Below are 27,423 nucleotides of genomic sequence, written 5' to 3' on the forward strand. Positions count from 1 at the left end.
AGGGGTCAGAGAACCTCTGTTGTTTTTTCAAACCTATCTTTAAACATGAAGAGCAAAACAGACTAACTCCCTCAGTCCTCTATGCCACATGGTCACAAATTTCCCTCCCTACCCAACTCACACCCAAACATGCAGTGTGTGCTTGGAAAAACTAGCCCAGGAACCTGCTAGGCCATCTCAGTGCGTCACTGGTCCCCTTGTGAAAAGGCCGTCAGACAAGCTACTTCCTTTAGGGTCTCAAATCCTTCATTTTTTCACCTTTGGACACCCTCTTGCTCCAGAGAGCTCAACCTGCTGATTGACCAGAGACCTGAAGCCATGATCAAGCCTCATTCTCTGGTCTACAAAAAGTCAGTTCCACGGAGGGACAGATGCTCATTCAAAAGGGACATACAAGTGCAACTTCTCAACCTTCTCAGTAAAGCAACCAGAAAAACAGAGTGGTAAGCAGGTACTGTTTTACAGGAACACATCTGCTGTCAGAAAAGCAGGCTAGGAGGATTTGCTTCCCTTTCGTCACACGGCATCCTACTCTTCCCACGGTTACTTTAGGTTTCGGTGAGGGATAAATACCCTGCACTCTGTCTAAATGACAGAATCTGGCATGACCAGCATGGCCACCATCAGTGAGGAGTGCCCCGACGCCACCAGGAAGCCCCCTTCATTACAGGGTGGCTGACATCAGAGCCTGCACTCCAACCTGTGCTGGAGAAGGAATGGCCACGGCTGTGCATGGGAAGCCTTCCATGTCTCCAGGAGACAGGGACACTGACAATCACGGCTTGCTCATAGCTCAGGGCCAGGTGCTCTGGAGAACTTCATGTGTGTAGGATTGAATCATCAAAGCTGCTCTGAAAGAGGCACTGTCACTAGCCCCGTTCTACTGACAGGAAATTGAGCGGCAGAGAGGCTAATGGTATGCCCAAGGTTAACCAGGTAATAACCCAGGGGACTAGAAAAACAACCCAGAGAGCTGTTTTCTCAAGTTTACTTTAAGGCAAAGGCTGCATAGTTGCCCTACTTTCATAAGTAACTCTTTTAACTTCTGACACGGTAAATACATTTTTGTTTGGTGAGATTCTGGAAGGTCTTGGTAAATACTGCTCTCATCTAAAACGCACCACAAGCCCTGTTATAAAAGGTATGAAGTCTAGTTTCAGGCAATAAGAAAATTGAGACTGTGAATCTTATTATTTTCCAAACCAACAGAAAGGATGCCATATTTAGTTATAAAACGTATCTTCAATCATGAAGTCTCAGACCTGGATGGTAATGCAGACATCACCTCACCCAAGACCCTTCACTGTGCATATGGAATCCTGGGGCTGGGAGCGTAGCTCAGTGGTAGAGTGTGCTCAGCATGAATGGGACTCCAGGTTCCACTCCCAGCAATGAATAAAAACCCTTCCAGTCCAGAAAGCACATATGTACCAAACACAAGCACATACACCTATACATATACATGAATGCAACACACCTACGTATGCTCATTTCCTTGGTTACACTTTTAAAAAGGAAAATGAACTCTGATCTCTTAGATGTTCAGGTCACAGGCCTAAAGGAAATTGAAGAAATCTACAAGTAGCCCATGAGAAATTTGGTACACCACAGAATCTGAGAACCTGCAGGCATCAGATTGTTAGGGTTCTGGAAAGGATGGGCCATATCCCAATGTAAGAAATTGATCCTGATGACCCAGGAGGCCTGCCACAAGGGAAAGAGCCTGAGACTTCACCATCTCAAGACCACGTGAATCCATGTACCACACGTTTCACCTTGTCACAGCTGCCATGTATGCACTCAGGTAAACCCCACCGAAAACAAAAGCTAGGGCAAGGCCCCTACTGCACCAGGCCCGGAGGCCAGTCACATGGGTCTGCAGGAGAATGCACACAGTTCAAGCCTCTTCTGCCAGAGGCTCGGTGTGCAGTTCCACCAGGCACCCACACACAGAGGCCTGTGCAAGTCGTACTGTCGGACAGGACACTCAGCAACCTGAGGAGCCCAGTTTCTGCTCAGCCACATTCCCTCTCTGTCTCTATTTCCTATGCCTAAAGAGTGTTCAAAAAGTAAAAGGAGGGGCTGGGGTTATGGCTCAGCAGCAGAGCGCTCGCCTTGCGCATGCAAGGCCCTGGGTTCGATCCTCAGCACCACATGTAAATAAATAAAATAAAGTCAGGGGAAAAAAAGTACCAAGGAGAAGATCCCAACACTATTCTCAAGATCATGTGGGGAGAGCTAAATGACAAATGTTCTCACTTGGACAGAGAGATGTGTATCTCTAGACAAGATGTCACAAAGTTACTTCTGGAACATCAAGTCATTCATGAGAGAGTCTGGATAATCTCCTTTATTAAGGGACCTTCCAAACACTGTACCCTGAGATTTGATAAATAACACGAAAATTTTAGCATTACTTCTAAAATGTTCCCATTAAAACGGCCATGAACTGAATTATCAGGTTATGATTTACTAAGAGTCAAAACAGAATGTTTTGAGTGAAGATGCTCATCTGAAAACCCGAATGTAATTTAAAATGTCCATGTCATTGGAGAGAGTGGCTGAGAGGGCTGTGTGTTGTTGAGTAAGCAAAATTTTTTGAAATCTGTCTCCAGTTGTGCTGTGTTTCAAGGAAAGTTCTCCACAGACCATGTGCTACAGACTCAGTCCTTGGGGGAACTTTAGGATGAGGGGCCTTGTGGGAGGCCCTTAGGTCACTTATGGGACTCTGGGCCCTTGCCCTTCCTCTTTGTTTTTCTTTTCTGACCATGAGATGAGCAGTTGCTCTGCCACATACCTCCACCATGATGCTGCTTTGTTAGAAAACCCTTTAGAGGCCTGAAGCATGGGGCCCCTGACCTTGTCCTGGGACCTCCAAAACTGGGAACAGAATAAACCTTTTCTCCCTGTAAGTGAATTATCTCAGGTGTTCCTTTAATGATGAAAAGCTAACATGATTTGATTTAAAAAAAAAAAAAAAAAAAGCTCCCCCTCTCACTTCAGTAAAGGTCCAAAATAGGCTTCAGAACTATCATGAACATCACTCTACAAAAAAAGGAGAACATTTTTAAAAGCAGATATTAAGATGTCATTAGGACTTGCTGGATATTTCCCTATTAGCATTGAAATTTCTTAGGAAATGAAGTCATAAAGAAAAATTCTCCTATAAAATACTGGTCAACTCTGCCTTTAAACCAAACAGGGTGTAAAGTCCAGAAAAAGAAAGGAGCAAGGCCACATGGTGCAGGGGTCCTGTGGAGCCTGACTTGGTTTCTATCCTGTGAGGACAGCACAGGGGACAGATGGAGGAGTGCTAGTACAAGTGGAAAAAGACGAATCTGATCACTTCCTTTCCCATAAAAATTATACTTTGCTTTCGTTTCTTGATTAAAGGCTTTACTGATCGATAGCTATGGAATAGATTTCACCATTGTTTTTTCAGAGTATTTCCTCTGAAAAAACAATGGTGAAATTCTAAGAGTAGTACCACTTCACTGGAACAGTCAATCTCTGGAAACAAGTTTTCCATGAAGGAATAGTTTAATCAGTGCAGATAATAAAACAGATAATTGTTAATCTGTTCACTTGGAACAGAAAGCCAGAATCAATGTATTGACTCAAGCCATCTTTTGATGAAGATGATGTTTGACTATCATCAGATGAGAAAGGATTTTGGAACTGGGTTTTGAAAAGCAGGTCGGCTGGCTCCTAACCCAGAGCCTAGAAACTCTGGGAACAACTGTGTTCAGGGGAGAGCATGGCAGTGCCAGAGAAGCCAGGGAAGAGAGAGTCTGTGGGGAAGGAAGGATGTGCGTTTGAAGGAGGACGACGCTGGACAGTGGTGAGCTCCTAGAGACCCCCGGGTGCTTTGTCTGCAGGGCAGCAGGAAGGGCAGCGGGCAGAGCTCAGCTGCAGGGGCTAGAAGATGAATGCTGTGACTAAAGGCAGCAGATAGGAAAGTATCTCAAAGACACAGGCTCTGACTGTAGGCCAAGGGGACAAAGCCAGGACAGAAGAATGACAATGAAGGGAAGTGAAGGGACAGTGCATGCAGCAGTGCTGTTGAGGGCTGCCTCAGCTGTCAGGGGGGCTCTTCCTCAGAGGGGAAAGCACAACGGGCCAACTGGAGACAGGGTTCTCGTCACATGGTCTCAGTGGAACAGGAGTAAGTGGAGGTTGGAGTCACCATGGAGCTTGTGGTCACAGCACCTGGCCACTCTTCCCAATGCTTACAGCCAGGGAGCGGGGGGTGGAGACGGGATGCTGAGGAACCCACAGAGGCAGGAGGGACAGGCCAGCAGGAAGGCACAGGGACACTGATCGCAATCACGGCAAGACCAACTTTATTTGAAACACTCTCTACTTCTTTCCAATTAAATGGCAACAGACAAAAAGAGACAGGACTGGAAATAATTTCCATGTGGATGGTTAATTGCTACATTACCACAAGAAATAACACTCCACCAGGTTTGTGGAACTAACGAGTCCTACACTCTGCAAAAGGAAAGGTTAGCAGACTGTCTTCAAGACAACAGCCGCAAGCAGCCGCACACCTTGGGATTTAACTCTCTGGGGCAGGACAGCCAAGAGGGCTGGTGCATGCAAGGACAAGAAAGTCCTGCAAGGGGAAGAAAGGAGCTGCTCTCAGTCCCAGCAAAGCCTGGAACATGGAGTACCGGGCCCACCCCGCCCATGTCCAGCCAACTTCAGTGCAAAGTGGGCCCCCTAGAACATCTGTGCTCAGTAATATTCTTAGCAAACACAGGCAGGCAGCAAGCCCCTGCTGTTGCTAGACTTCAGTCTTGGCCATGCTCACGTGGAGCAGGTCAGTGGTACAGGGACTGTCTACCCGTGAACAGGTGTGGAGCAGGTGCCGCCTCAACCCAGGGATGGGCCTCAGTCTCAGTACAAAGCAATCCAGCACAGACGACGGGCAGTTGAGATGCAGCCTCAAATTACTCAGGCTGTGGAAGATGGTACAGGAGAGAATCTCTTCCTAAACACTTAATGAATCTACTGCAAAAAGAAAAAAATCTGTTTTCCCATCTGCACTTCCAGACGCATGTAATAAAGTGACATTTTCTAACATAGGTTTTCTAGATCATTAGCTTTGTCAATTAAGATTTTCTGCTCAGCAAAATGACCATTATTCTTTCCACTCACCTTCTAGTTTCCAAAAAACAAAGTTGCAAAATCTGGAAGTGATCTTCAATTATTTATCTCTGAAAAAACCTGATGTGGCAAACACTTTCTCCCCATTCTCACAACTTCCCAGATTGGAATAATTTCCCCCTCTCCCACGGATTCACTCAGCCAAACCCTAAGACAAAGTTAAGATTCCTCTTCCTTTCAACTTTCATGTGACCTCCAGTGACCTCTGAATTCCTAACCTCGCAGTCTACAGAACCCCATGGAACTTTGGATTTTTACCATATTAAGTTGCGGTCCAGTTGCTTTGTGGCGTTCACTCAATGGCTCATTCATTCAGCAAACAGTCGTGGAGCGCCCACTCTGAGTGAAGCAGAAAATAAGGGCACAGGACAGATGCATTTCTACCCTCACGAAGCTTCTACCCTCACTGGCCAAAAGTCACACCAAAGACGAGTGTGACAGGGGTAATAGGGCATCCTGGATGTGAAGGGCAGGCAGAGGCAGGGCAGTAAGGAAGCTGCAGAGAAGGTCCAGAAGAAGGCCCCACTGAGCCCTGAGCTCTCATAGTGAGAGTGACCAGTGTGTAGATTCCTTTTGTTATTCTTTTTAAAGGCTTCATCCTTTATTTTTAAAGGTGGGGTCAGGCATCTCCAAGACAGAGCACATTTAAATAAACACCTAGAGAGGAAAGCAGCCCAGGCTCAGATCTCAGGTTCAGGACCACCTGGTCTCCTAGGTGCCCACTCAAAGTGCCTTTGCTTTCATGTCCACAGGCTCTGCCGCCCCCATCCTCACACAGGCTCACCCCAACATGCTGCCTGGCACCCACCAACGACTTGCGTGGGTTCAGGCAGTGGAGCAGCTGCGACGCACGGCTCTGGACCGTGTAGGGCTCTGAGTGATCGCCTGGGTGCTACTGGGTGGCGCATGCATGCTTTCCTAGTTGCACTGCTATTATGATCTATGCCATTTCCCCAAGAAGGGTTGTGGGTCATTTGGCCAGTTAACCTTTTAGTTTGAAAAGTAAAGCCAAATGCTTCAAAATTATTCTTAGAAGCTGACAAGGAAAACCAACCTCTTGATTACAAAAAGATGGCTCCTCCATTTTATCTGAAAATGCCCCCTAACTTTTAGTAAATGAGGTACTTACTGGTCACAAGGACAACCAAATCTTTTAACCTCCTACCTGCTTAAGTATATATCCATTTAAAAAAGCAAGGGGTGTGAACCCAATATGATATTTCTGTGAAACTCCAGTGAGCAGGTGAGTCTGGGACTACAGGATGAACTACACCTGCACAGAAATAGGAACAGAGCAGGGGTAAGAAACTTCTAAGAAAGGCTTTGATCATCTCAGGAAAATTACCAAAGTGGCTATTATTTTATAGAAAAGAACAAGGGAAGTGAAGTCAGAGAAATGGTGTGACTTAATCCCAAGGATAGAAAAAAGGCATGCTCAGTGCTGCTCCAGGCCCGTGGAAAGCTTTGGAGCAAAGCCTCCTCCATCAACCCCCCAAAATCCACAGTGCAGTGTCTACCGTGGGCAAGCTGTGCTGAGCGGATGAGTGACATGGACTCCCAGCCCTCACCAAGCCCATGATGCTAGCAAGGAGTCCAGGTGGCAAACACAGTAGGGTACACGGCACGCTCTAGGGTTACAAGGAAGAGGCAGCAGGTATTCTCAGGAAGAGCTGATCTGGCATTGAGTCTCGGAGGAGGTGGCGGAGAGTTGGGCCTCTGAAGGTGAACAGGTAGTTAGGCAGGGAGATGGAACACATCTCAGACAAAGCAACAGACACAGCAGTGGCAGAGAAGGAAGAGCTTGTTCAGGGAAGCCAAATGACTGAGGTTTGTGTGCAAGAGAGTGGTAGGTGAGAGGGCACAAAGCCATTAGGGTCCAAGCACAGGAGGACATGCAGCGAGAGTACAGTGCCCACAGTAGGGGTGCTGGGGACAATCCCAGATGTGGAGCCCCAAGCAGCTGCCACCTGTCTGGTCTCATGTAAAATGAAGGCAATGCCTATCCATTTACTGTTGCTTACCCTCTCATGTTCATAGCCTCCCAGAAGAAAGGACTTAGAAAACACTGGTAAATCAGAGACAACGATGAAGAGGCTTCTTCAGGGAAAATAATCAACCAGAGGAGGAATCAAAGCAGGGAGAACAAGGGCAATGGGGCCAAGGAGGCTTCAGAATATGGTAAAAACCATAGGCTTCTGATGTTGCAAGGAACTGAGGCCTAGAAGAGATAATTCCTGCAGCTGCCCTGTGTACAAGTTTGGAGGCAGCATTTGTCCCAAGTAGTCTGCAGGGGAGAGCCCGCCTGGACTGCACCTCAAGCCCTGGCACAGGAACACAGTGGGGCCAGGCCTGGATCCCCAGCACAGAGAAACTATGGGATAATAAATGTGTGTCAATTTGTCTCCAAGAAAAAGACAAAATTTTTAAAATTATCAACTTCTGAGTCTCAAAAAAAATTCACACAAGCACATCACACTCCATCAGCCAAGATGGCCTCGGCTCTGCCACAGCAGTGCGTTAAAGATCTCAGTGGCTCCACCAGCCGTGAGCCATTCCCCACTCACTGCTCTCAGCTCCACGGCATCCCTCCTCTAGCACTCAGGCACTCGGAGATTGTTGCTGCCTTCTGCCTCTTAGGAAAGAGGAACTAAACATACTTGCAGGGAAAATAAGAGAAGAAAAGAAAAAGGAAAGAAAATGTGAAGAAGGGAGCGTAAGGATAGAAAAAAGGCAGGCAAGCACCAGGAGCGCAGGTGGAGAAGAAAGGCAAGGGGCCCTTAAGTAGGCAGGCGGGGCAAGGCGATGCACGCTTGCCATCCCAGCCACTCCAGAGAGTGAGGCAGGAGGATCTCAAGTTCAAGGCCACCCTATCTCAAAATAAGATTTTTAAAAGTATGTGTGTGGGGATGAGGATGTAGCAGGTAGAATGCTTCCAGGTTCGATCCTCACTGCCCCCCCCCCCCAAAAAAGTAAATACTCCTATGAAGGAGGCTAAGCAGGGAGAAGATGCATCATAAAACAGACGATCACCTCTGACTTCTCTTCAAATTGAAGGCAGGAAGACTGTGCAGAAGGTAAGGGGCAGCTGGTCTGTTGCATGATGATCATTAAAACAGTGAAACAGTTTCTTGACTCTCCTGTCATGCTCAACTTTCACTCACTCACCTGAAAACTCATATCTATTTTAGTTTCAAATTTAAGCTTTGAGACATATCCAAGTTCCCTGAAACACAGGCTAGGTACTCTGGCCACTACAATGTGATAAATTTGTGCCTCTACATCAACATCTTTAAAAGAACCAAATCCAGCACAGTAACCCAGCTGAATCTTCCATTTCCAAAGTCACTTATAAAAACCAGGCAATTTTCAGGCCTCCATAAGGCCTGTGTTAAATGCTTAAGAATTTATTTAGGTCTCTTCAGTTCTACACGCCTGCTTTAACCCTTTAAAACAGATGAAAACTGTGAGGCAGAAAGGAAATGGGTTGACACCCTGCACAGGCTGTCCAGGCCCCCAGAGCCCAGGAAACACCATTTGTAACAACTATCCCAGGTGCGCTGTGCTCCATCAGCTGAATCCAGGGTTCAATGCTGGCCACCTCCGAGAATGTGAGGGCCTCTGCCCTCTGGCTGACCTCTCCCACTCACAGTCCACACCCACACGTGCAACTGAGGCTGGAAGAGGCATTTCACACTTGGGTACTGCCCAGATCCACCTCCTAAGATTCTGGGTCACCAAAACATCAAATAGAATAAATGAGACCTTAATTTTCCTCCTATTGTTAAAATGCATTTTCTAATATTTTCTACGGGGTGTATATATGACTTATGATTTCAAAATACAGTTTCACTTAGAGTCAGGGATATAACTGCCTAACATGGGTGAGGCCCTAATTCTATCCCCCACCACACATGCACACACAGTTTCATTTAAAAAAAGAAAGAAGAAGAAGAAGGAGGAGAAGGAGGAGGAGGAGGAGGAGGAGGAGGAGGAGGAGGAGGAAAATGTTATAACAGCCTGACACCAATATATTACTTTTTCTTCAGATTAACTAATTCACCTTTGACCTGACCTGCAAATGACGGAAACTTATCCAACATACATTTATTAAGTACCAAATATTTGGCTAGGAATTGGAAACACAAATGAAGAGTTTGCCCTTAGCCCCCTAGGGGGCTGAGGATGGCCTGCTGGAGGAGCTGGGCACTGAAGCAGGGGACTCACTAATGAGTGGCTATGTGCCCTAACCTGCTGGGCAGGCAGAAGCTCCTCCACGACCTGTGATGCCTACTGCTAACAACCAAAACTTAACTCTCTCTAGAACTAACAGCACCTGGTTTCAGCAGTCTAGTCAGTAGGCACTGGCAAGGATCTGGCTCAGGCAGGTCCTGGCTTTCATTATTATTCAAATTAGCTCCCACAATAACAACAACAACAACAAAAAAAAAAACACTCACTGAGCCCCTACCCTATGCCAGGCACATAAATAAGCTAAGATTTTATATGTGTTAACAAACTTACACCCATAGTAACCCTCTAAGACAGGTACTACTATCACCCCATTCACAGATAAACAAAGTAAGACCCAGAAAAAAACCTTCCCCAGGCCACCCAGCTAATAAATGGAGAGCCCAAGCTCCAGCTGATAATCACCACAGTGCTGTGTCTGCACAAATACAGCACATCAAACAGAACAATTTTTTTAAAAAGTGAGTCCACAAAGTGGGCCCTTCAGCTTTTTGTGAAGATTCAGACTCACAAAGTGCTTAAACATCTCATCTGGTCTTCCCAATGCCAACATAAGGCAGTTATTACCAGATGGGGAAACTGAAGTGAAGGGACCTGACAGTCCTTCTGTGATTTCAGGGGCAGACATGTGACCCAGACCCAGGCGAGGAGATTCTAAGTCTTGTGCACGCCATTCACAAAAACGCAGAAGAGTATAAGAGGGAGTCAGCAGTACCCCAGCAGCAGCATTCATTTGTAAGGATTTTAAAACAAAACCTTAGAGCATAATCTAGACCAACTGATCCCCTTCCCAGGGTCAGCTGATGTCCCTGTCTCACCCCACTCCACAGCCAAAAACTGTGATGCTAAAGGAGATTTGACACAGGAGTACCACACCTCTACTTACCATGCTCACCAAACGAATGTCCCATGGCACCACTGCCATCCCTTCCCATTGTAAGTAGCAGCTATAAGAATGCCACTTCTGAAATTATTTCTCCTCCTCCAGCCATCCTGAAATATCACCACCTGTTCTATTAAGAGTGCATCTCACTGGTAAGGTCTATGACAGACTGGACAAGAGGAAATACAACTAAACCAAATAATATAAAATTAAAGGACAAATTCTTTTCCTTCTGGCAAATGTCCAATGAATCACGATGATTATGTACAAAGAATCTGATAACAGTCCTAATAAAAACAGCATGCTTTAGAGTCAATTTATTTCCTGAGTTTAATCTTTTGTGCAAGCAAAAAGTCTGTTTGAATTATCATTATGGTTGTAACCCCAAAGTTGAAAGGTAACAAGGAATCCATGTTCAGTTCTTAATGATTAGACTGTAAGAGGAAAAATCTCTAGCTTCCACAAAAACCAGCCCATTTACCTTCATGTTTCAAAAACTGCTTTTTAAATTACCAAGTACCAAAACTTCAGTTTTATGTGTTAATATGTCCCATAGAAAGCTCCTAGTATCCTCTTCCTGTAAGCGGCCTGAGGTGATCTGTGAAAATGGTCTGCTACTCTCTTGACCCAGAAAACCCCACAAAATCATGCAAATCAAGAGGCTCAAATCTTCGTGTTCACTTTAAGAACACCCGTGAAACTGCGCAAGCCATCAAGGGTATGCATATCCGAAAAGCCACCAAGTACCTGAAAGATGTCACATTAAAGAAGCAATGCGTGACATTCCGGCGTTACAATGGTGGAGTTGGGAGGTGTGCCCAGGCCAAACAGTGGGGCTGGACACAGGGCCGGTGGCCCAAAAAGAGTGCTGAATTTTTGCTACACATGCTTAAAAATGCAGAGAGTAATGCTGAACTTAAGGGTTTAGATGTAGATTCTCTGGTCATTGAACATATCCAGGTCAACAAAGCACCCAAGATGCGTCGTCGTACTTACAGAGCTCATGGTCGGATTAACCCATACATGAGTTCCCCCTGCCACATTGAGATGATCCTCACTGAAAAGGAACAAATTGTTCCTAAACCAGAAGAGGAGGTTGCACAGAAGAAAAAGATATCCCAGAAGAAGCTAAAGAAACAAAAACTTATGGCACGGGAATAAATTCAACAAAAAATAAATGCAAATAAAAGGAAAAAAAAAAAAAAAAAAAAAGAAAGCTCCTAGTAGTGAAGGTACTGAGTTTTGTTTTAAATAAAAGAACACAGACGTGGACAAAATAAGAGCTATCCCAAATCCTTCTCATATCCACAAGGATGCAGGCAAGATGGCCCACAGACTGAAGGCAAGCCATGAGCGTCCTAAAGTCAGCATGAGGACGTGCTCAGGCCTCCTGCGAAGCTACGTTCCCAGCTCAGCCTGTCTACCTCTGGGGCCAGATGGTCCCTAGCTGTGAGGCTGCCTGAGCACTGCAGGATGTTTAGCACATGCCTGGCCCAGCTGGGGCAGCCCAAAACATCTCCATCTTCCCAGGACCAACAGCTCAGTTCACAGTTGAGAACCACTGGGCTACACAGAGTTCTTTAAAAAGATACAAAAAGCACTCTCTTTAAAAAAGGAAACTGATAAATTAGACTTTATTAAAATTAAGAGCTTCTACTCATCAAATAATAGTATTCAGAAATAGGCCAGGCAAGCCACAAACTAGGAGATGATAGTCACAAAACCAACGTCTTGTGAAGGATGAACAGGAAAGAAGAAAACACTGGAGGAGAGCAGTCAGCAGCGGGGAGGCCTGGATTGCTGCCTCCTGCTCATAGACTCTGTTGGGGTGCTGAAGAAGTACTGGGAATAACTAGTGGTGATGGTGACACAAGACAGTGACCATCAGAATTTTTTTGTCTATTTTGTTTTTGTTATGGATATTTCATCACCATTTAAAAAATCAATAATACTAAAAATACACACTGGATTTCAAAAATAAGAAAATAATGTAAAAATGTATCACTAGTAATTTTATATTTATTACGTGCTTAAAAATATTCCAGATATACTGAATTAAAGAAAATACAGCACTTTTTGGGGGCTGGGGATGTGGCTCAAGCGGTAGCGCGCTCGCCTGGCATGCGTGTGGCCCGGGTTCGATCCTCAGCACCACATACAAACAAAGATGTTGTGTCCGCCAATAACTAAAAGAAATAAATATTAAAAAATTCTCTCTCTCTCTCTCCCCATCTCTCTCTCTCTCCTCTCTCTTAAAAAAAAAATTATTAAAAAAAAAAAAAAGAAAATACAGCATTTTTAAAAAGAATTTACTGAGCAAAAGGTTTGATAGCCACATCCCTAAACAGGAAATCTGGGAGGGGCTGAGGTTGTGGCTCAGTGGTAGAGCACTTGCCTAGCACTTGCGGGGCGCTGGGTTCAATCCTCAGCACCACATAAAAATAAATAAATACAATAAAAGGTATTGTGTCCAACTAAAAAATATTTTTAAAAAAGAGGAAATCTGACAATCAGTGAGCAACAAAAGCATGCTGGGCACCACCAGGGAGCAAGGAGTGGAGACCAACACCATGAGGAGGGACTTCTCAAGGACCATGACAGGTGAGGAAGGAGCCATCTGAATGCACCGTGGCAGGAGGGCACACTGCTCCAACCACTCCAGATAAAGGTTTACCAGTGGCACAAGAACACCCTGAGGAAACTCAGGGTGTATCCACAGAAGGCACAGCAAGATGACTCTGGCAGCTTCGTTTGTAATAGCCAAAACTAGAAATGACCAGAGTGCCCACCAGAGGAAGACAGATGAAAAATCACGGCCCATTCGCACACTGAAAAACCATACAGCAGCCAAGAGGAGCTCCACCACTGCTATACCTAACACAGACGCACCCCAAGATGTGACAGGGAGCAAGAACTCAGATGCAGGAGAGTCCATCCCGACACGTCTACTCAGAGGAGCTTCCCAAGCAAGCAAGGCTGAGCTCAGGGTGACAGGATCAGATATGGTCACCCTTGGGAAAGGGCAGGTGGGCCCAGACTGGGAACCAATGCTGGGGAACTCCCCAGGGTGCTAGAAATGTTATGCTACATCATGATCTCGGCTGGAGCCATCTGAGTATAAAACTAATCTATGTTTAATGCATGTGTACTATATATGGAGTATATATTAAATCTTGATTTTTTAAAACATTAAATGAACAGAAAAATTTCAAAACTATTTTAATCTTTGCTACAGGGGTTACTATTCCCCATCTCATCTTAAATTATATATTAATTCAATTAAAATTAGGCATCTTAAGGAATCAGTGAAGTAGTCAAGTCTATCATTATTATTCATCAGTAGGTACATATTTGGGGCTGAGGTTGTAGTTCAGTGGTAGAGCGCGTACCTATCCTTTCGTATCACTTGCCATATATATTGTGTGCACGGACTATAGACGAATCCTGTAACAGTTCATATACTTTCATGTTTCAAAGTTGTTGATCTTTACTGCCTTTAAAGTATATTTTTTGTGTGCCAACCCCTTACATCATGTGACTCTTTCCTGTCTCTAGAATCCTCTTAGCAATTTTGGCGTAAAGTTCAGTAACTGATCCTATACCAACTGATGAGAGCCTCACTGGGAAAAGCTGTTATTATGTTGGGCACTTAGCTTTCCCCATTTGCCTTATTTCTGCAACTAGCCAGTGAGTCGGGCCTGAAGAGAGCGGAGCTGAAGCGCGTACTCGACAGCCCCACGTACACATCAAGTTGTGTAGTAACTGGGAAAACAGCCACAGGCCCTCACCTCAGTCACACCTCACCCCAGAATCCCCGCCTCAGCACCTGCAGGGGCAGCAGCAGGCAGCTTTTGAAAAGGCATGAACTTGTAAAGCACTGGGTACCTAAAAGTATCTTTCCTTACATTTCTCACCTGGTCTCACACTGCTGTAGGGGAAATGGGGCAGTTTTTTTTCTCCCCTTCTTTAAAAAAATAAGTGTGCAGACTTGAGGCATAGAGTTTGATGACTAGTCCTCAGTCACAAACCAATCACTGAGTGTGAGAGAGAGGAAGGAGCAGGGCTGCCGTGCAGAATGAAGTCTGCCCACCACTCCTATCATTCTCCATGCGGTTCCTGGTCAAGTTCATCCTGCCAGTACCAAGTAGCTCTCTCTATGGACCCTCCTCCTCAAGTTCACATTGCCTGGAAATTTGATAAGCATGCCTTCCAGATCTCCATCAGAAAGGTGAGCAGGACAGGGTCTGGGCCACCAGAGGCCTCACAGAGCCTCTGCCCATTCACTAACTCTACCCACATTCAAACAGCACTTCTCTATCAGCACTGGAAGCTCTTGCCAAGATTAAGTACCACTTACATCCAAAAGGGAAACGTCAGTGAGGCTGGCTTACAAAGACTTCTCTTTATGCCAATTGCTTCAGTCCATCCATCGTCTGTCATGTTCCTGTGGAGCAGCTCTGCAGGGAGGTGTGCCTGCCATCACCAGAAGGAAAGCCCAGCAGTGTGCTGGGTAAGTGCTGAGAGTACCGGCCCTGCCAACCCAGCCACTACCCACCCTTGGCCCCCCATGGGAGCTGTGTTTCTTACTCAGTGTCTACTGAGTTCTTCCTATATGCCAACACTATTCCAGCCCACAAAGGACCCAGGCAAGCCCTGCCTTTGGATACTTTGAGTCCTGGCGAGTCACCAGTCAGTAGAAACTAAAGTCCTGAAAAGACTAGGAAACAAACAGGCCTCAGGTTCCTCACCTGTCAAATGGGCAACAGTAGTAACTAGATCTCACTGGAATAGGTGAGGATTCTGTGGAAATACGCTTAATGCAAATCCTGGCACAGAGAAAGGTTAAGTGCTACCTTGGTCACTCCGTTTCCTCCCTTCAGGATGTGCTGCAGCCACCAAGTGGCCAGGCTGTATCCTTTGCCTCCACCTGGAAAACTTCCAGAGCTGCCTCAGGCTCAGTGACCAGCCCCTCCCAACAATGCCTTTCCACTCTCCCCTCTCCCAACCTGTCCTGCTCTTTCCCTTGCCTCCAGGCTGGCTGCCCACTCCCATTACTCTATCACTGAACTGCACCTGACTCACACCAGATTGAAAGCTCCTAGCAACAGAAAGCACGGAGGACCTCTGCAGAGCCCAGCACCTGACAGTCAGTGGCACTCACCAAGAGGCTGGGGTAACAGCCTAAGATAAAGGGCCTGAGACACAGTGTGATGTGGCGGGGGCGGGGGGGGGGGTGAGAGAGAGGAGAAGGCAGGGAGAGGAGAGGGAGGGAGGGGAGCAGAGGAGAGACAGAGGGAGGAGACAGGATAGAGAGGGAGGGGTTCTTCCTGATGGGATTTTTTTTGGTTTTGGAACACTATTCCTAAAGACCTCAACATTACACTAACCCAACAAAACCTCAATTCGTGTCTACATTAACTGAAATTCCTTCCTTGTCACTAACCACTCACATCAAGTCAATGGTGTCCACACTTGGATGCCTGCAGCTGCACCCGTGCAGTCACTCTGGTTAGACCACTTGACCTTCAACGGGAAACCAATGTCCTCCTAGTTCCAGAACCCACAGCCTCTAGTTCATTTTAAACCAATGAAAAGACCACATGAGAGCAGGCCTCCAAGGCTGATAGCGGCATTTTTCATGTAAACACTATCAAATAAAAACTGGCTTATTAATTTTAAATGACTTCACAGCATTTAAGGAAAAAACATGGGACTGACACAAAGATTTTAGAACTCATTAGTGTCGGTCTTGAAATCACTGACATATTTAAATTGAAATCTGCTGGCTCTGACAGCTTTGCCTTCTGACATGCCACCGTGTGTCACCATGGTGAAGGCTGGGTGAGCACTCCCATTAAAACCCTCACTTTCACAAAAAGCTTATAATTTAACAATAAAAATCTGCTCCAGGCTTGACTTCTGCATACAAAAGCTTTCTGCTTGAAACACAGATTCTGAAGTACAAAATAAACCTGTCTGGGCTGAAATTCTGGCAAAGCCTTGTAGATGACTTGTGGTGCATCTCAGGTGTAGACAAGCTGGGAATCTGGTACCAAAGATTTCCCTTCTACAGCATGAAGGTTTGGTACAGAGAAAGGTCAAAGTCACTTAGAGCAAGAAAGCTGAAGCCTGTATATTCCAGAAACCTCAAGATTATCCTTGATGATCTCCCAAGCTTTTCACATCAGTTAGTCAATTCTACCTGTGAATACCTGAATCGAGAATCACCAGGTTAACTGTTCCTCTGGCCTCCTAGCCACCTCTTGCTGACAAGGCTATCTTTGAGCAAGCCAGCCAGCTCTGTCTAATGGCTGTGTGGTTCTTCATGGCTCCTGTCCCCTGCGGCTTCTTAGACATGCTGAAGTCTCCTCAAGGCCAGAACCCACCCACTTTCCCCTCACTGCTGTCCTGCTCTGGTGGACAGGTTTTCTGTTGCCACCCCTTGTCTTTCACATCTGTAGAGGCACCTTCCTGTCCCACATCACAGAAGATACTGTAATCCAGCTTCCAGCAGGTTACACTGATAGGCTGTTTTGTACTTTAGAAACACATTTCTATTGATTATTGCTCAGCTGCATCCCCAAGTCAATAAAGGAAACACACTTGGTAGGTTGTACCTGTGGAAACTGAGGCTCAGGTGTCACATAAACAGAGGTGTTAATGCAACAGCCACTTGATCCATACTTCAGCCACAAGAGCCACTGGCATCTCAGGATATGTGTGTGTTATACTCCCAGAAGCCAATGCCCCTGCAAATCACACGTGGCTTATCTGAGCCTGACTCTCTGCTGGATGGATCTAGACTGCTTGTCCCAAACTCAGCAGAAGCCCTGCCCATTCCCAAATGCCAGACCTTGCTGACATCACTTCCAGTCAGTGTTACCACCTGCTTGCCTCAGGCTTCATGGAGAACAGAGCCACCACCTAGGTTTTACCACTGGGCTCTTCAACATTTCCTGCTTATTATGTACCTCCCACCTCCACAATCAACTCCTACAGGGCACGGCGCTCAAGTAACTCTTATCTCTCCTTATAACACCTTCTGTTGAACTGGAGGAGAGACATGCAATAAAAGCCCAGGACTACCAGAAAATATTTTAAATAGATAGCTACTAACTTCTTTTCAAAGAATAAGAAATTAATATTATTTTTCCCCAATGACACTGAACATAAATAAATACAAACACAACAGCCATACTATGTTTTGGAACTGATTTTCTTTTAAGCTGAAAGAATACAATTAATCTGTGAAAGTACAATGTTACCCACATTATGACATGTAAGTGAGTTCCAAGGTGAAGAATACAGGTGGGCCCAAAAGTAACAGCTCCCCCAAACTTTAACTCAGGTTTCGAACTGTTGACAACTGCAGGGTGCTGGCCAGAGTCATGTGTGGGGTGGAGACAGCCAGGAATTTCCAGGAGGAAACCACAGGAGAGAGGCCCTGGAGCCATCTACACAACAGCACAGAAGAGGGGCAACTCACTTGAGTAGGGAAATGCCTTGGTGTGGTCAGAAAGCCCAGGCTGCAGAGTCCCCACGGGGGACATGATAGAGGGGGCATGCACATTATTCAAAGACGACCAGGCAGGAGGCCAATAAAAATAATACAGGGCACATCTGCAGAGAACTCTTGAATCTAAGGCTAAGAGGCCTAGAGAGAACACTGGGTGAGCACAGAAAGAAAACCGGAGTTGGCAGTGTTATGGTAGTTTATTTCATATCACCTCATCCTGTGGAGAACAGAGAAGGTACTTTTGTAAGAAAGAGGAAAATACAATCATCCAAGAACATAGCCAGTTATTTGGGGAATGGCTAGAATAAATCTGCTGGAAGCCTAGGACCTGGCCAATTCTTCCCTCACTGTGAATTGCATATTTTGGAAGACAGGCAAAAACCAGCACCTGTGGTAGGACCACTGAAGTCTGCAAGCAAAGGGACAGATGTTCTGCTGAGCCCCCAAAGGTCCTCAGGTACGCTCCTTCCATCAGGTTGAGCATTTGCCCCAGTGGGGAGAAAAGTACCCATCTTATAAACTAGGAAAGTGCCTGTCTGAGGCTGCTGCTCTGAAGCGGGGTGGCTGGACCGAGCCTGACACGCCTTCCCAACCAGGTGCTGTGATGTGTGTGGAGGCTCACCACCCACAGGCCCAGGCCACATGTGACTTAGATGTGGGGAACCAGAGGGCAATTCCTTCTCCCACTGACAAGTACTGCCCGAGCCACCTCATGTGACAGGTGCTATGTCAGGCAGCAGTGACACACTGGTCCAGAGAGGGCCCTGCCAATGACGTTCATGTCAGAGGAAGCAGTTTCAGCTACTGACTGGCTACTTTACTAGAAAGACAAAAGCAATCCCAGACAGCTGTGCATCTTTACGAGAAATGAACAGTACAGTAAAACAGAGGACAGGACATCTCCTCCACAGTTAGACACAGATGCACTCAGCAAAAGTCACTAAGCTAAAACTAGAAGATGATGGAGTTTGCGTTCATCTTGGAGAAGAAAGTGAGCAAGTGGCAATGAATGAGTCCAAAAGACCTGGCAAGTCCAGGGAGCTGCCTGAGGCCAGCGGGAAGGCTATGGTGAGGGAACAGCGAGCTGGAGGTGCCACGCAAGCCTTGCCTCTGGAGGATACTCCAGGTGTAAGGGGAAGCCATGGCCCATAGTGATTTGTCACTCATATTCCAAAAAGACCCTTTTAGCTCTGCGGGTACAGCTAGACTGAAGGGGGCAAGACCAGCAAGACCCTCTGGAAGAAAGAACAATGGCCTGGATGGAAGAAAATGAATCCAAAGCAACAGAAAGTCCCCAGGCATTTTAAATAGTGTGAATCTCTCCAGACAAAAAAAAAAAAAAAACTGACCTTGCCCATATCATCAGGGAGTCACTACTGGAGATCTTCTACAAATCCAGAAACTTAGGAAGCAGTCTGAAAATGAGAATAGGCAAAAGTCCCCATGAAATTACAGGATCAAGCTGAGGAATACAGACTTGGTCTGCTCCTGACCACTTGCAGGCTCTGGAGAGCCACTAGCAGACGCCTTCAACAGTGGACTTTGTGGCTCTCAAGTGGCCAGGGAGCACACAGCTGACATAGACCACTGGCTTTGGCCTCTGAAAGTGCCACCCAGCCTGACTCCTTCCTGGCTGGAGAGGGGGTGTAGGGGGGTGGTCCTAAGTAACCAGACCCTCTCATCAGGCTGCTTGAAGAATGAAACCAAAGAATGCACAGTCTGCCCAGAGTTTTATTAAGCTTTACAGTTGGTTGCTGTTTTAGATACTGACTGGCTACTTTACTTTATTGCAGAGCATGGTCTCTGTGTTAGGCACTGCCTCAGGGGTGCACTTTCAGGTTGGGGGAAGACAGACAAATGAGGGAACACATAATGTGCTGTAATCTATTTTAGGAGAAATAGCAAGGTAAGAGGGAATCGAGCACTAGGGCACCTCTAGGACACTGCCACAGTGGCCCAAACTGCAATGCCCACCAATACTTCTTTCTGTGTGTGTGGTGCTGGGGATTAAACCCAGGACCTCAAGTATGCTAGGAGTGCTCTGTCAATGAGCCATACTCCAGCCCAAATTACAGGTCTTGGCCTCTGATGGTCATGGCATAGCCAAGCCATCCCTGGAATCTTGCTATACGATCTCCTAAAAGGGACGCGAGTGACATATCCATATTACACAGGGCCACTGTGAAGCTGAACGTGAACACATTTCATAACGAGGCCCTAGGCCAGTGTAGGTTAACACGTCAAACATGACAATGGTCTTCTGCAAATGCCACTTCTCCCACACAACAAAACTTTTAAAAAATCCTCCTCAAACTTCTCCACTGGGCTGGAGTGTCGCTCAGTAGTAAAGCATGAGCATACCCAAGACCCTGGGCACAGAAACAAACAAAAATCTTCAACTGGAAGCGCCCTTCCTTTCTGAGTTTGCTCATCTTTCACTTTGAATCCATGCCCTAATACACTGCTTTCCACAGGCCCAGAGTGTAAGCTTCTGAAGGCAGAATTTATTCTGGTTAACTTCATGGGTAGTTGACTCCAAGAAGTTGCAGCTGTGTAGGATGAAGACTGTCTGTGACAAAAGATGTCATCAACTCTTATTCTTCAAAAACATCAGATGAAGGTTATAGAGAGGCCTGTTTTATGTCTATGTAAGGAGTGGCTTTCTAACTACTGTCCTCTGACACAGAAAGGGCTGTCCTGCAAACTCTTGACCTTGAGCAGGATTGTGGTCCACCAGAGACAGGCTTTGGTCCTGGAAGGATGTTGGGCCAACACCACCAAGAGTGTGTAGCTCCCCACATGGGTGCAGGGGTCGGGGGCTGTGTGCCGGGCACTTCTATATATCCTGTCTTCCTGCACAGCCTTGCCACCAACCCACATAGCCCCTTTCTACAGTCGAGGGAGACTCAAGACTCCAGCTAACCTGACCAGACTTACCTAAGACTCCAAGGTCTTACTTTACCTTCCACAAGACAATGCATGCACAGTGCTCTGTAAGCTGGGTGTGGCATGGATGGCAGAGGAGAGCCAAAAGAATCTGCCATTAATAAGGCTATCTAAAAAACTACGGGGGCTTTTTAAAAAAGGGACAATCTGCCCAGAAACAACTTACCACTAAAATGAATTTCCACAAGAGCAAAAGAAATGACCCTCTTGGAACGAACTGTAAGCCCCCAAGTACTGAAAGCAACAGATATTCAAAACAGAGTTTTAAGTCAATCTCAACACTAGGTAGTGTCAACATAAAATGCAAATGCAGACAGCAATTCATCCTCCTTTGCAAACATTCCATGATGAACACTAATAACCAGGCTCCCCTCCAAAGGTAGCGCCGGTACTTGCACGTGACAAATGGCTCCCTAGGAACTAATGGCAGCAGAGGAAGCCATGCCCTTGCTCGCTGTCCCCAAGACGCCATCATCTCACCACTGCACTGTAACCTCACTCACATCTACTATTCCTCTTGGCACTAAAGTGCAGCGGTGGGAAGTCACAATGTGCTTCCCCACCGAGCTGCTGAGGGTCTCCGGGTCTGAAGAGATGAACAACCACTAGCCAGCAGCGTTCGCTGTGATGGAGGCAAATCTGCCCTCTCCTGCCTCCTCGTGCTTTCATCCTGGAGCAGAGGAAGGATGCGAAGAGGGGCCCCAGGATGGTCACAGCCCAAGCCACACAGCTCAGGAGAAGGGAGAGCCACAGTTCTGTAGGGAAGGATGTGTGGATGATCACACACGACGCCACGCAGAAGCACCTTCTCACAGGACACTTACCCAGTCTCCTCAGAGATGTAGCAGATCCCCTCTCCTGCGGTACGTACTGAAATTCAAATGAGCCTACAATTCCTGTTTGAGTGAATAGGAAACTTATTCATCAAATACAGACCTTTGGGGGTTAAAAAGAAAGACCAGGTTTCAAGAAAGATTTTCCTGAAGCTTCTTCTGTTTTTAAACTTGTGGAGAGTCACTGGCTCTCGTGCAGGCCCAGGACGAGTAAGGCTGGGCTGGGTGCATCCCAACTCCAACCCCAGTTGGGCTGCCCAGGAACCAGGGAGCTCTCCACCCCAGCCTGCTTCCTTGCTGTGAAACTGAGACAAAGCCCCGAGCGCCGTAACAGGCTCAGTGGCCTCGGGCCCACCACTGGCATACGCATGCACTGGCAGGTCTAGGGAGGGATGCCCTCATCTTTCTGACCTCCACTGGGACGTCTCAGACACAAACTAAACTATCAGCGGCCTGGAACTGGTACTAGAGGTTTCTTCCTATTTGGTTGATTCTGAGGCAGATTTTTCCAGGCAGGCAGGAATTTCTGACACCTGCATACCAAGATTTAAAAAAACCACGAAAGGTCTTACAGTGGTTGGCACAGAGCAGGCATGTCTTTCCTTCTGGATAGGCCACCTTCCCCCAGTCTTAACAACAGGGACTCAGATGTGTCTGGTGATGTCTGCTTGCCACACCCACATGGGTGCTATGCTAACCATCTGGACAACATGGAGAAACTGGGGTTGATTTATATCCACTACTTTTTTGGATGTCAATTCCTAAGCAAACCTGCAAGTTTTTCTAAAGGGGCCAAGAACAAGTTAGAAAACTGAGGAAGAGAAGGAAGGCATGGGACAAGGGGGCAGGAGGGCTACTAGTCAACAGGGCAGCTGCAGATTCTGGAACTAGACCTGAGAAATGTCCACAGGACACTGAGCATGGGCTGCTGACCCTCCTGCCTCACATGGACACACTAGTCAGTATCCTCCAGCAGTAACCCCCTTCAGCCACCACTGAGAGGACACAAGATAGAACCACAGATACAGAGAGAAAGTGTTTCATTTCTCAAGTGCCTCAAAGACCACTGAAACTAAAATCAGAAAGAAAAAAAAAAATAGAAAAAACAAAGAACACTAAATTCTCAGAAGGCAAAGACTCTATTTGAATTGTGATAACATACAAAGCACATAAATATAGTTAAAAACACAAATTAAGTTTTTTAAATGACATATCTACAGTTTTTATTTATGAAAATGATGAAAATCAGATACATACTTAGAATGAATTTACAAAATTGGAAGCCTTACATAGGACACAAGACACTCTGATACATTTAACACAAATTAATAATGACTAAGGTCGGCTCTCAGGAACAAGGGAGGACAGAGGTCAGGCATCTGAGCAAGACAGCCCATGGTCCAGCCAAGCTAATCAAGGCTCTGGCAACTCTCCAGAGAGTATGCCAGGCTGGGCTCAGTTCCCAAGCTCTAGCTTATTCACATTTTTCATACCACTAAAGGTTGAATCATTAAGTATCACAATAAAAAACAGTACACCACCAGCTTCCGCGTAGCTTTTGGGAAGTGGGACCTGGTTGGTGCCTTAGGAATGCACACCCTCTGTCCCTGGTTGGGAGGCCACAGAGCTGCACGGGAAGTCCAGCAGACTCCAGGAATGGTCCTGAAGAACATCCCTATTCCACAGGCCACACCCAACTATAAAAATCATAGCCCAAGAGAGGGATTCTTACATCAGATTGCTCTGTGCTTAAAATCAGAGTACTCTGTCCCAAAATTAAGACCAGGAACAAACCGGAAGACAGAGACTGCAGCCTGGTAAGCCCCACATTGAGGAGCTCAGGCCCTGAGTCTAACACAGTTGCTCTGAATTCCAATACAGAACCAGGCCCGGAAGCACCTGGCAGGCTGCTCAACATCTCCAATTCCCCAGGTGCAGAATGGGGACTCAACAGAAAGGATCAAAGTCCTCAGAAGAGAGCTACGGAGAGCTGTTCAGACTGAACTCATGTTCCTCACTTTAGTGACAACAGTGGCATGAGCATGGTCTGCAGCCCTGAGCAGGCTCAGATCTGTTCCCACAGTGTCTTCTATTTGCAACCCTATGTTCCCTAGCATGTGCATGGGAGATGCTCCACCTGGCTGTCAGCCCTGCATTTCCTCTTCAGGACAGTCCCTTGGGGATGCTGCAAAGATAGTTACTTACCTAAAGGGAAAAGGACCAACCAAGTCAGGTGAACAATCTAAAAACTGAAAACATTCTTGCCCTTCCAGTACCTGTAACTTCCCCTCTGGTTCCCATCACCAAAGATCCTCCAGCTGTCCTACTGGCTTCTCCCACTCTCACCCTTGCCTCGGCTCCCTCACTTCTATGAAGTAGAACAGTGTCATGTGGAACACCTTCTCCTCCAGAGACCTACATGGGAATGAGGCCAGGACAGAAGCCACTTTATACTTCAGATAAAAAGCTGAATAAATAAATAAATGGGAAAGTAGGACAGCTATTCCTTAAAGTAAAAATTCCAATTAAGATATACAGGAAAAAAAAAAATGAAATAGAAAATTAGGACTTGGCACACACCACTGTGATAACTACTACAGACAAGAATCATGATGGATGCCAAATCCAGCGGATGACAACAATATGAGAAACAGGACATTTGCATAGTCTCAACCCATCTTTCTACAAGGTACTCATTCACTACAAAGAAAAAAAAATAGTAACTTCTGGTGAAAAACCAGTAATAAAGACATTGACTCACGTCCCCTGAGAAAGACACAATTTCATTTCCATGGTATTCTAGCCAAAAAAGCATAATTTTAGTCTAAATACAAGAAAATATCAGATAAATACAAATGGGAGACTTCTACAAAGTGGCTAGCCAGTAGTATCTTCAAAAATGCCATGGTCAGTGGGAGTGTGGTGGCTCACCCTGCGATCCCAGCCACTTGGGAGGCTAAGGCAGAAAGATTCCAAGTTCAAAACCACCTGGTCACCTTATTGAGGCCTTGTCTCAAAACACTAGAGTGTCCATGGGTTCCATCCAATTCTGCCCCCACCCCCAGAAGAAAAAAAAAAAAAAAGGCAGGGTCATGAAAGACAAGGAAGGGACATATGACAACTATATGCAATGTGGGATTCTGGAATGGAAAAAAGAGCACTAACGGGTCATCTGCAGACTAGTGAGTACCATACTCAAGTTAAACTTTCTGGCCTACACCCTATGCTATGGTTCTATAAGACATCAACTCTAGGCCAGGCTAGGTGAGGTGAGTGAGCACTCTGTACCCTTTTCCTAAATCTAAAATTCTTTCACAATAAAAGTTAAACAAAAAAACTCTGTAAGGGCTGGGGTTGTGGCTCAGCAGTACAGCACTCGCCTAGCACATGCGAGACACTGGGTTCAATCCTCAGCACCACATAAAAATAAATAAAATAAAGGTATTGGGTCCAACTGCAACTAAAAAAAAATTTTTTTTTAAAAAGAACTCTGTAGAGCTGGAGTGTGAGAAGCTCAACAGTAGAGCACTTCCTAGAACCCATGAGGCCCTAGGTTCCATTCCAAGCATGGGGCGGGAACGATACCACAACTTTGTATCCCCAGAGATACAAGGCCCTATCTCTAAGTGTGACAGCTCATACTTATGAGACATTCAACAAATGCCAGTTGAATTAATTAAATCATTAAGAGGATATGATGGGTTAAAAAGAAAATAAAACAGATGGGGTAGCGACTGTAGGAAGAGCCAAGGCTAGGAGAAGCTGCCTGGGGTACAGAGAGGAGGCTTTGCCTAGGTCTCCAGGTGGAAGGAAGGGAACCAAGAGAGCAGAGAAGCCGAACAAGGAGAGGAGCCTCACATGAAGTGACAATGTGGAACACAACCTGTGCACACTCTGAAGCTCCTGGCAACATGCTCTGCTGCCAGAGGAGGAAAGTTCAATGAATGCAGAGCATATTTTCCCTGAGCCCTGCTGAAATATACCTATCTATGCACATACTTATAGACATCTTTATACACTGAGTATATTTCTTCATGAGTTTCAGGGACTCTCTAAGGCACAATAAGCCCCCTTACCCAAGAGGCCACAGCATAGGGTAGAGGCCACGAAGTTAACTTGAGTACAATGCTTTTCACTAGTTCAGTTACCTGCAGTCAACCAGAGTCCAAAATTATTGAACGGAAAATTCCAGAAGTAACTTAAAAAATTTAAATTGTGTGCTGTTCTGAGCACTGTAATAAAACCCACCCCACTCCATCCTGACAGGGACATGGATCATCCTGTTGTTTGGTGCATATGTTACACACTTGTTAGTCATTCAGCAACAACTAGATTATTAGATCAACTGTCCCAACACTACAGGGCTCCTGTTCAAGTAACCCAGAATTTACTTAATAACAATCTTAAAGCCCAAGAGTAGTGATGTTGGCAATTTTATTACTATAACTGTTCTATTTTACTATTAGTTATCAGTTAACCTCTCACTGTGCCTAATTTGTACATTACGCTTTATCATAGGAATGCATGTATAGGAAAAATATACATAGGCTTGGGCACTATCTGCAGTTTCAGGGACCAGTCTTGGACAGTGCTCCGCAGGGATAAAGGGGAACTGACATAAGCTGATGCCCAGAGCTTTTTAATCCAACTGATGCACATTCCTAGAGCCCTTGTGTATCATCAGATTTCTGTGTGGAGGAGACAGCTTTATGCAAACGCGAGCTAAGCACATCTCTGGAAACTCACATCTTGCGCTACTCTTGTGTGGCTCTGTCAGGTAGATGGAATGCAATGGGAAATGGAGAAGCAAGTATTTGTATTTAGCCACAACTGCCATGGGATGCCAAGAGCCAAAAGTGACACCGTGCTCTGCCTCCTGGCAAGCCCCATGTTCAGAGGCGAGCCACAGCAGTAGCAACAGCAGAATATGGTGTTCATCTCTCTGCCACTGTAGTCCTGGTTAGGGGAGAAGCTGCCTATTCAAGGAAGACAGTCAACTGCAGATCGCCTTACTCCACCTTAAAGCATAGGGCAGGACAAGCAGATACTTGCCACAAGGGATGCCTGCCTTGAAATAAAATTCACAACTGTTAATGCATGAGTGAGTTTCTCCACTGCATACCTTATCCTGTGCCTTTCCAACTGTGTGATCAACACAAAGAGGAAATTCAAGTGAGGAGTACAAATCACTTAAATTATGAAATCAATGGAAAAACAGCAATTAATTTTATGGCTATGCCTCTTTTAAACACTATATTTTTGCACTTACATAAAAAGCATCATATTCAATCTCAACAACAAAGAAAAATGTGCATGTGCCTAAGATAATCTCAGGACAAGCTGGCATGTCATGTCACAGGAGCACCTGTTACATAGGACTGATTATCAATTAAGTAACAGTCAATGCATAAGATATATTAATTTCTTTCTTATGATATGGGTAGAACATATCATTCAGGTATATTTAGTAAAATCTGATAGCATTTGCTTCATTTTTACATGAACTATTTCAAAGCTGGGTTTAAGCCAGTGATTTCTATCACAAAACTGGTCATATGCTACCATGCAACAAGTCCCCACATGGAGTTGCCCTTTGGTATGTTCTGATCTGCTTGGAGTATTTTCACAGGCTGAGGTCTCAGCAACCACTTTAAACACCAGGTTTTCCTTCCGCCATAGGTCCTCTTTTCCTCTCCAACTCCAGTTTTGCAAGTAGAAATTTTTCCCCACTTAGGGCTCTCCCATACAAGCCTCTTCTAGCATTTGGCTTAGCCACAATTTCTAAACCTAGCTCCTGGACTTGGGGTGCTCAGATTCCTCAGCTA

General features: G+C 45.8%; 2 protein-coding genes across 4 annotated transcripts in view; one reads left to right on the forward strand and one right to left on the reverse strand.

Annotated features, from left to right (window-relative positions):
• Nucleotides 1-27,423, reverse strand: part of Setd3 (SET domain containing 3, actin N3(tau)-histidine methyltransferase) — a 76,521-nt gene that overhangs the window by 19,392 nt on the left and 29,706 nt on the right. The window lies entirely within an intron of this gene.
• Nucleotides 10,879-11,492, forward strand: LOC124080368 (large ribosomal subunit protein uL22-like). The gene has a single exon (XM_046426280.2). It carries the CDS (start codon nt 10,910-10,912, stop codon nt 11,462-11,464), a length of 555 nt encoding a protein of 184 aa, XP_046282236.1. The 5' UTR covers nt 10,879-10,909; the 3' UTR covers nt 11,465-11,492.

This window comes from Marmota monax, unplaced genomic scaffold, assembly GCF_021218885.2.
Source record: "Marmota monax isolate L192 unplaced genomic scaffold, Marmota_monax_Labrador192_F-V1.1 WCK01_AAM20220418_F8-fsc00183, whole genome shotgun sequence".
In the NCBI taxonomy this organism is placed as follows: Eukaryota; Metazoa; Chordata; class Mammalia; order Rodentia; family Sciuridae; genus Marmota; species Marmota monax.

Bases quoted from the DNA above. Each gene is read 5' to 3' on its own strand.
- LOC124080368 (XM_046426280.2), top strand. From the start codon at position 10,910: ATGGTCTGCTACTCTCTTGACCCAGAAAACCCCACAAAATCATGCAAA.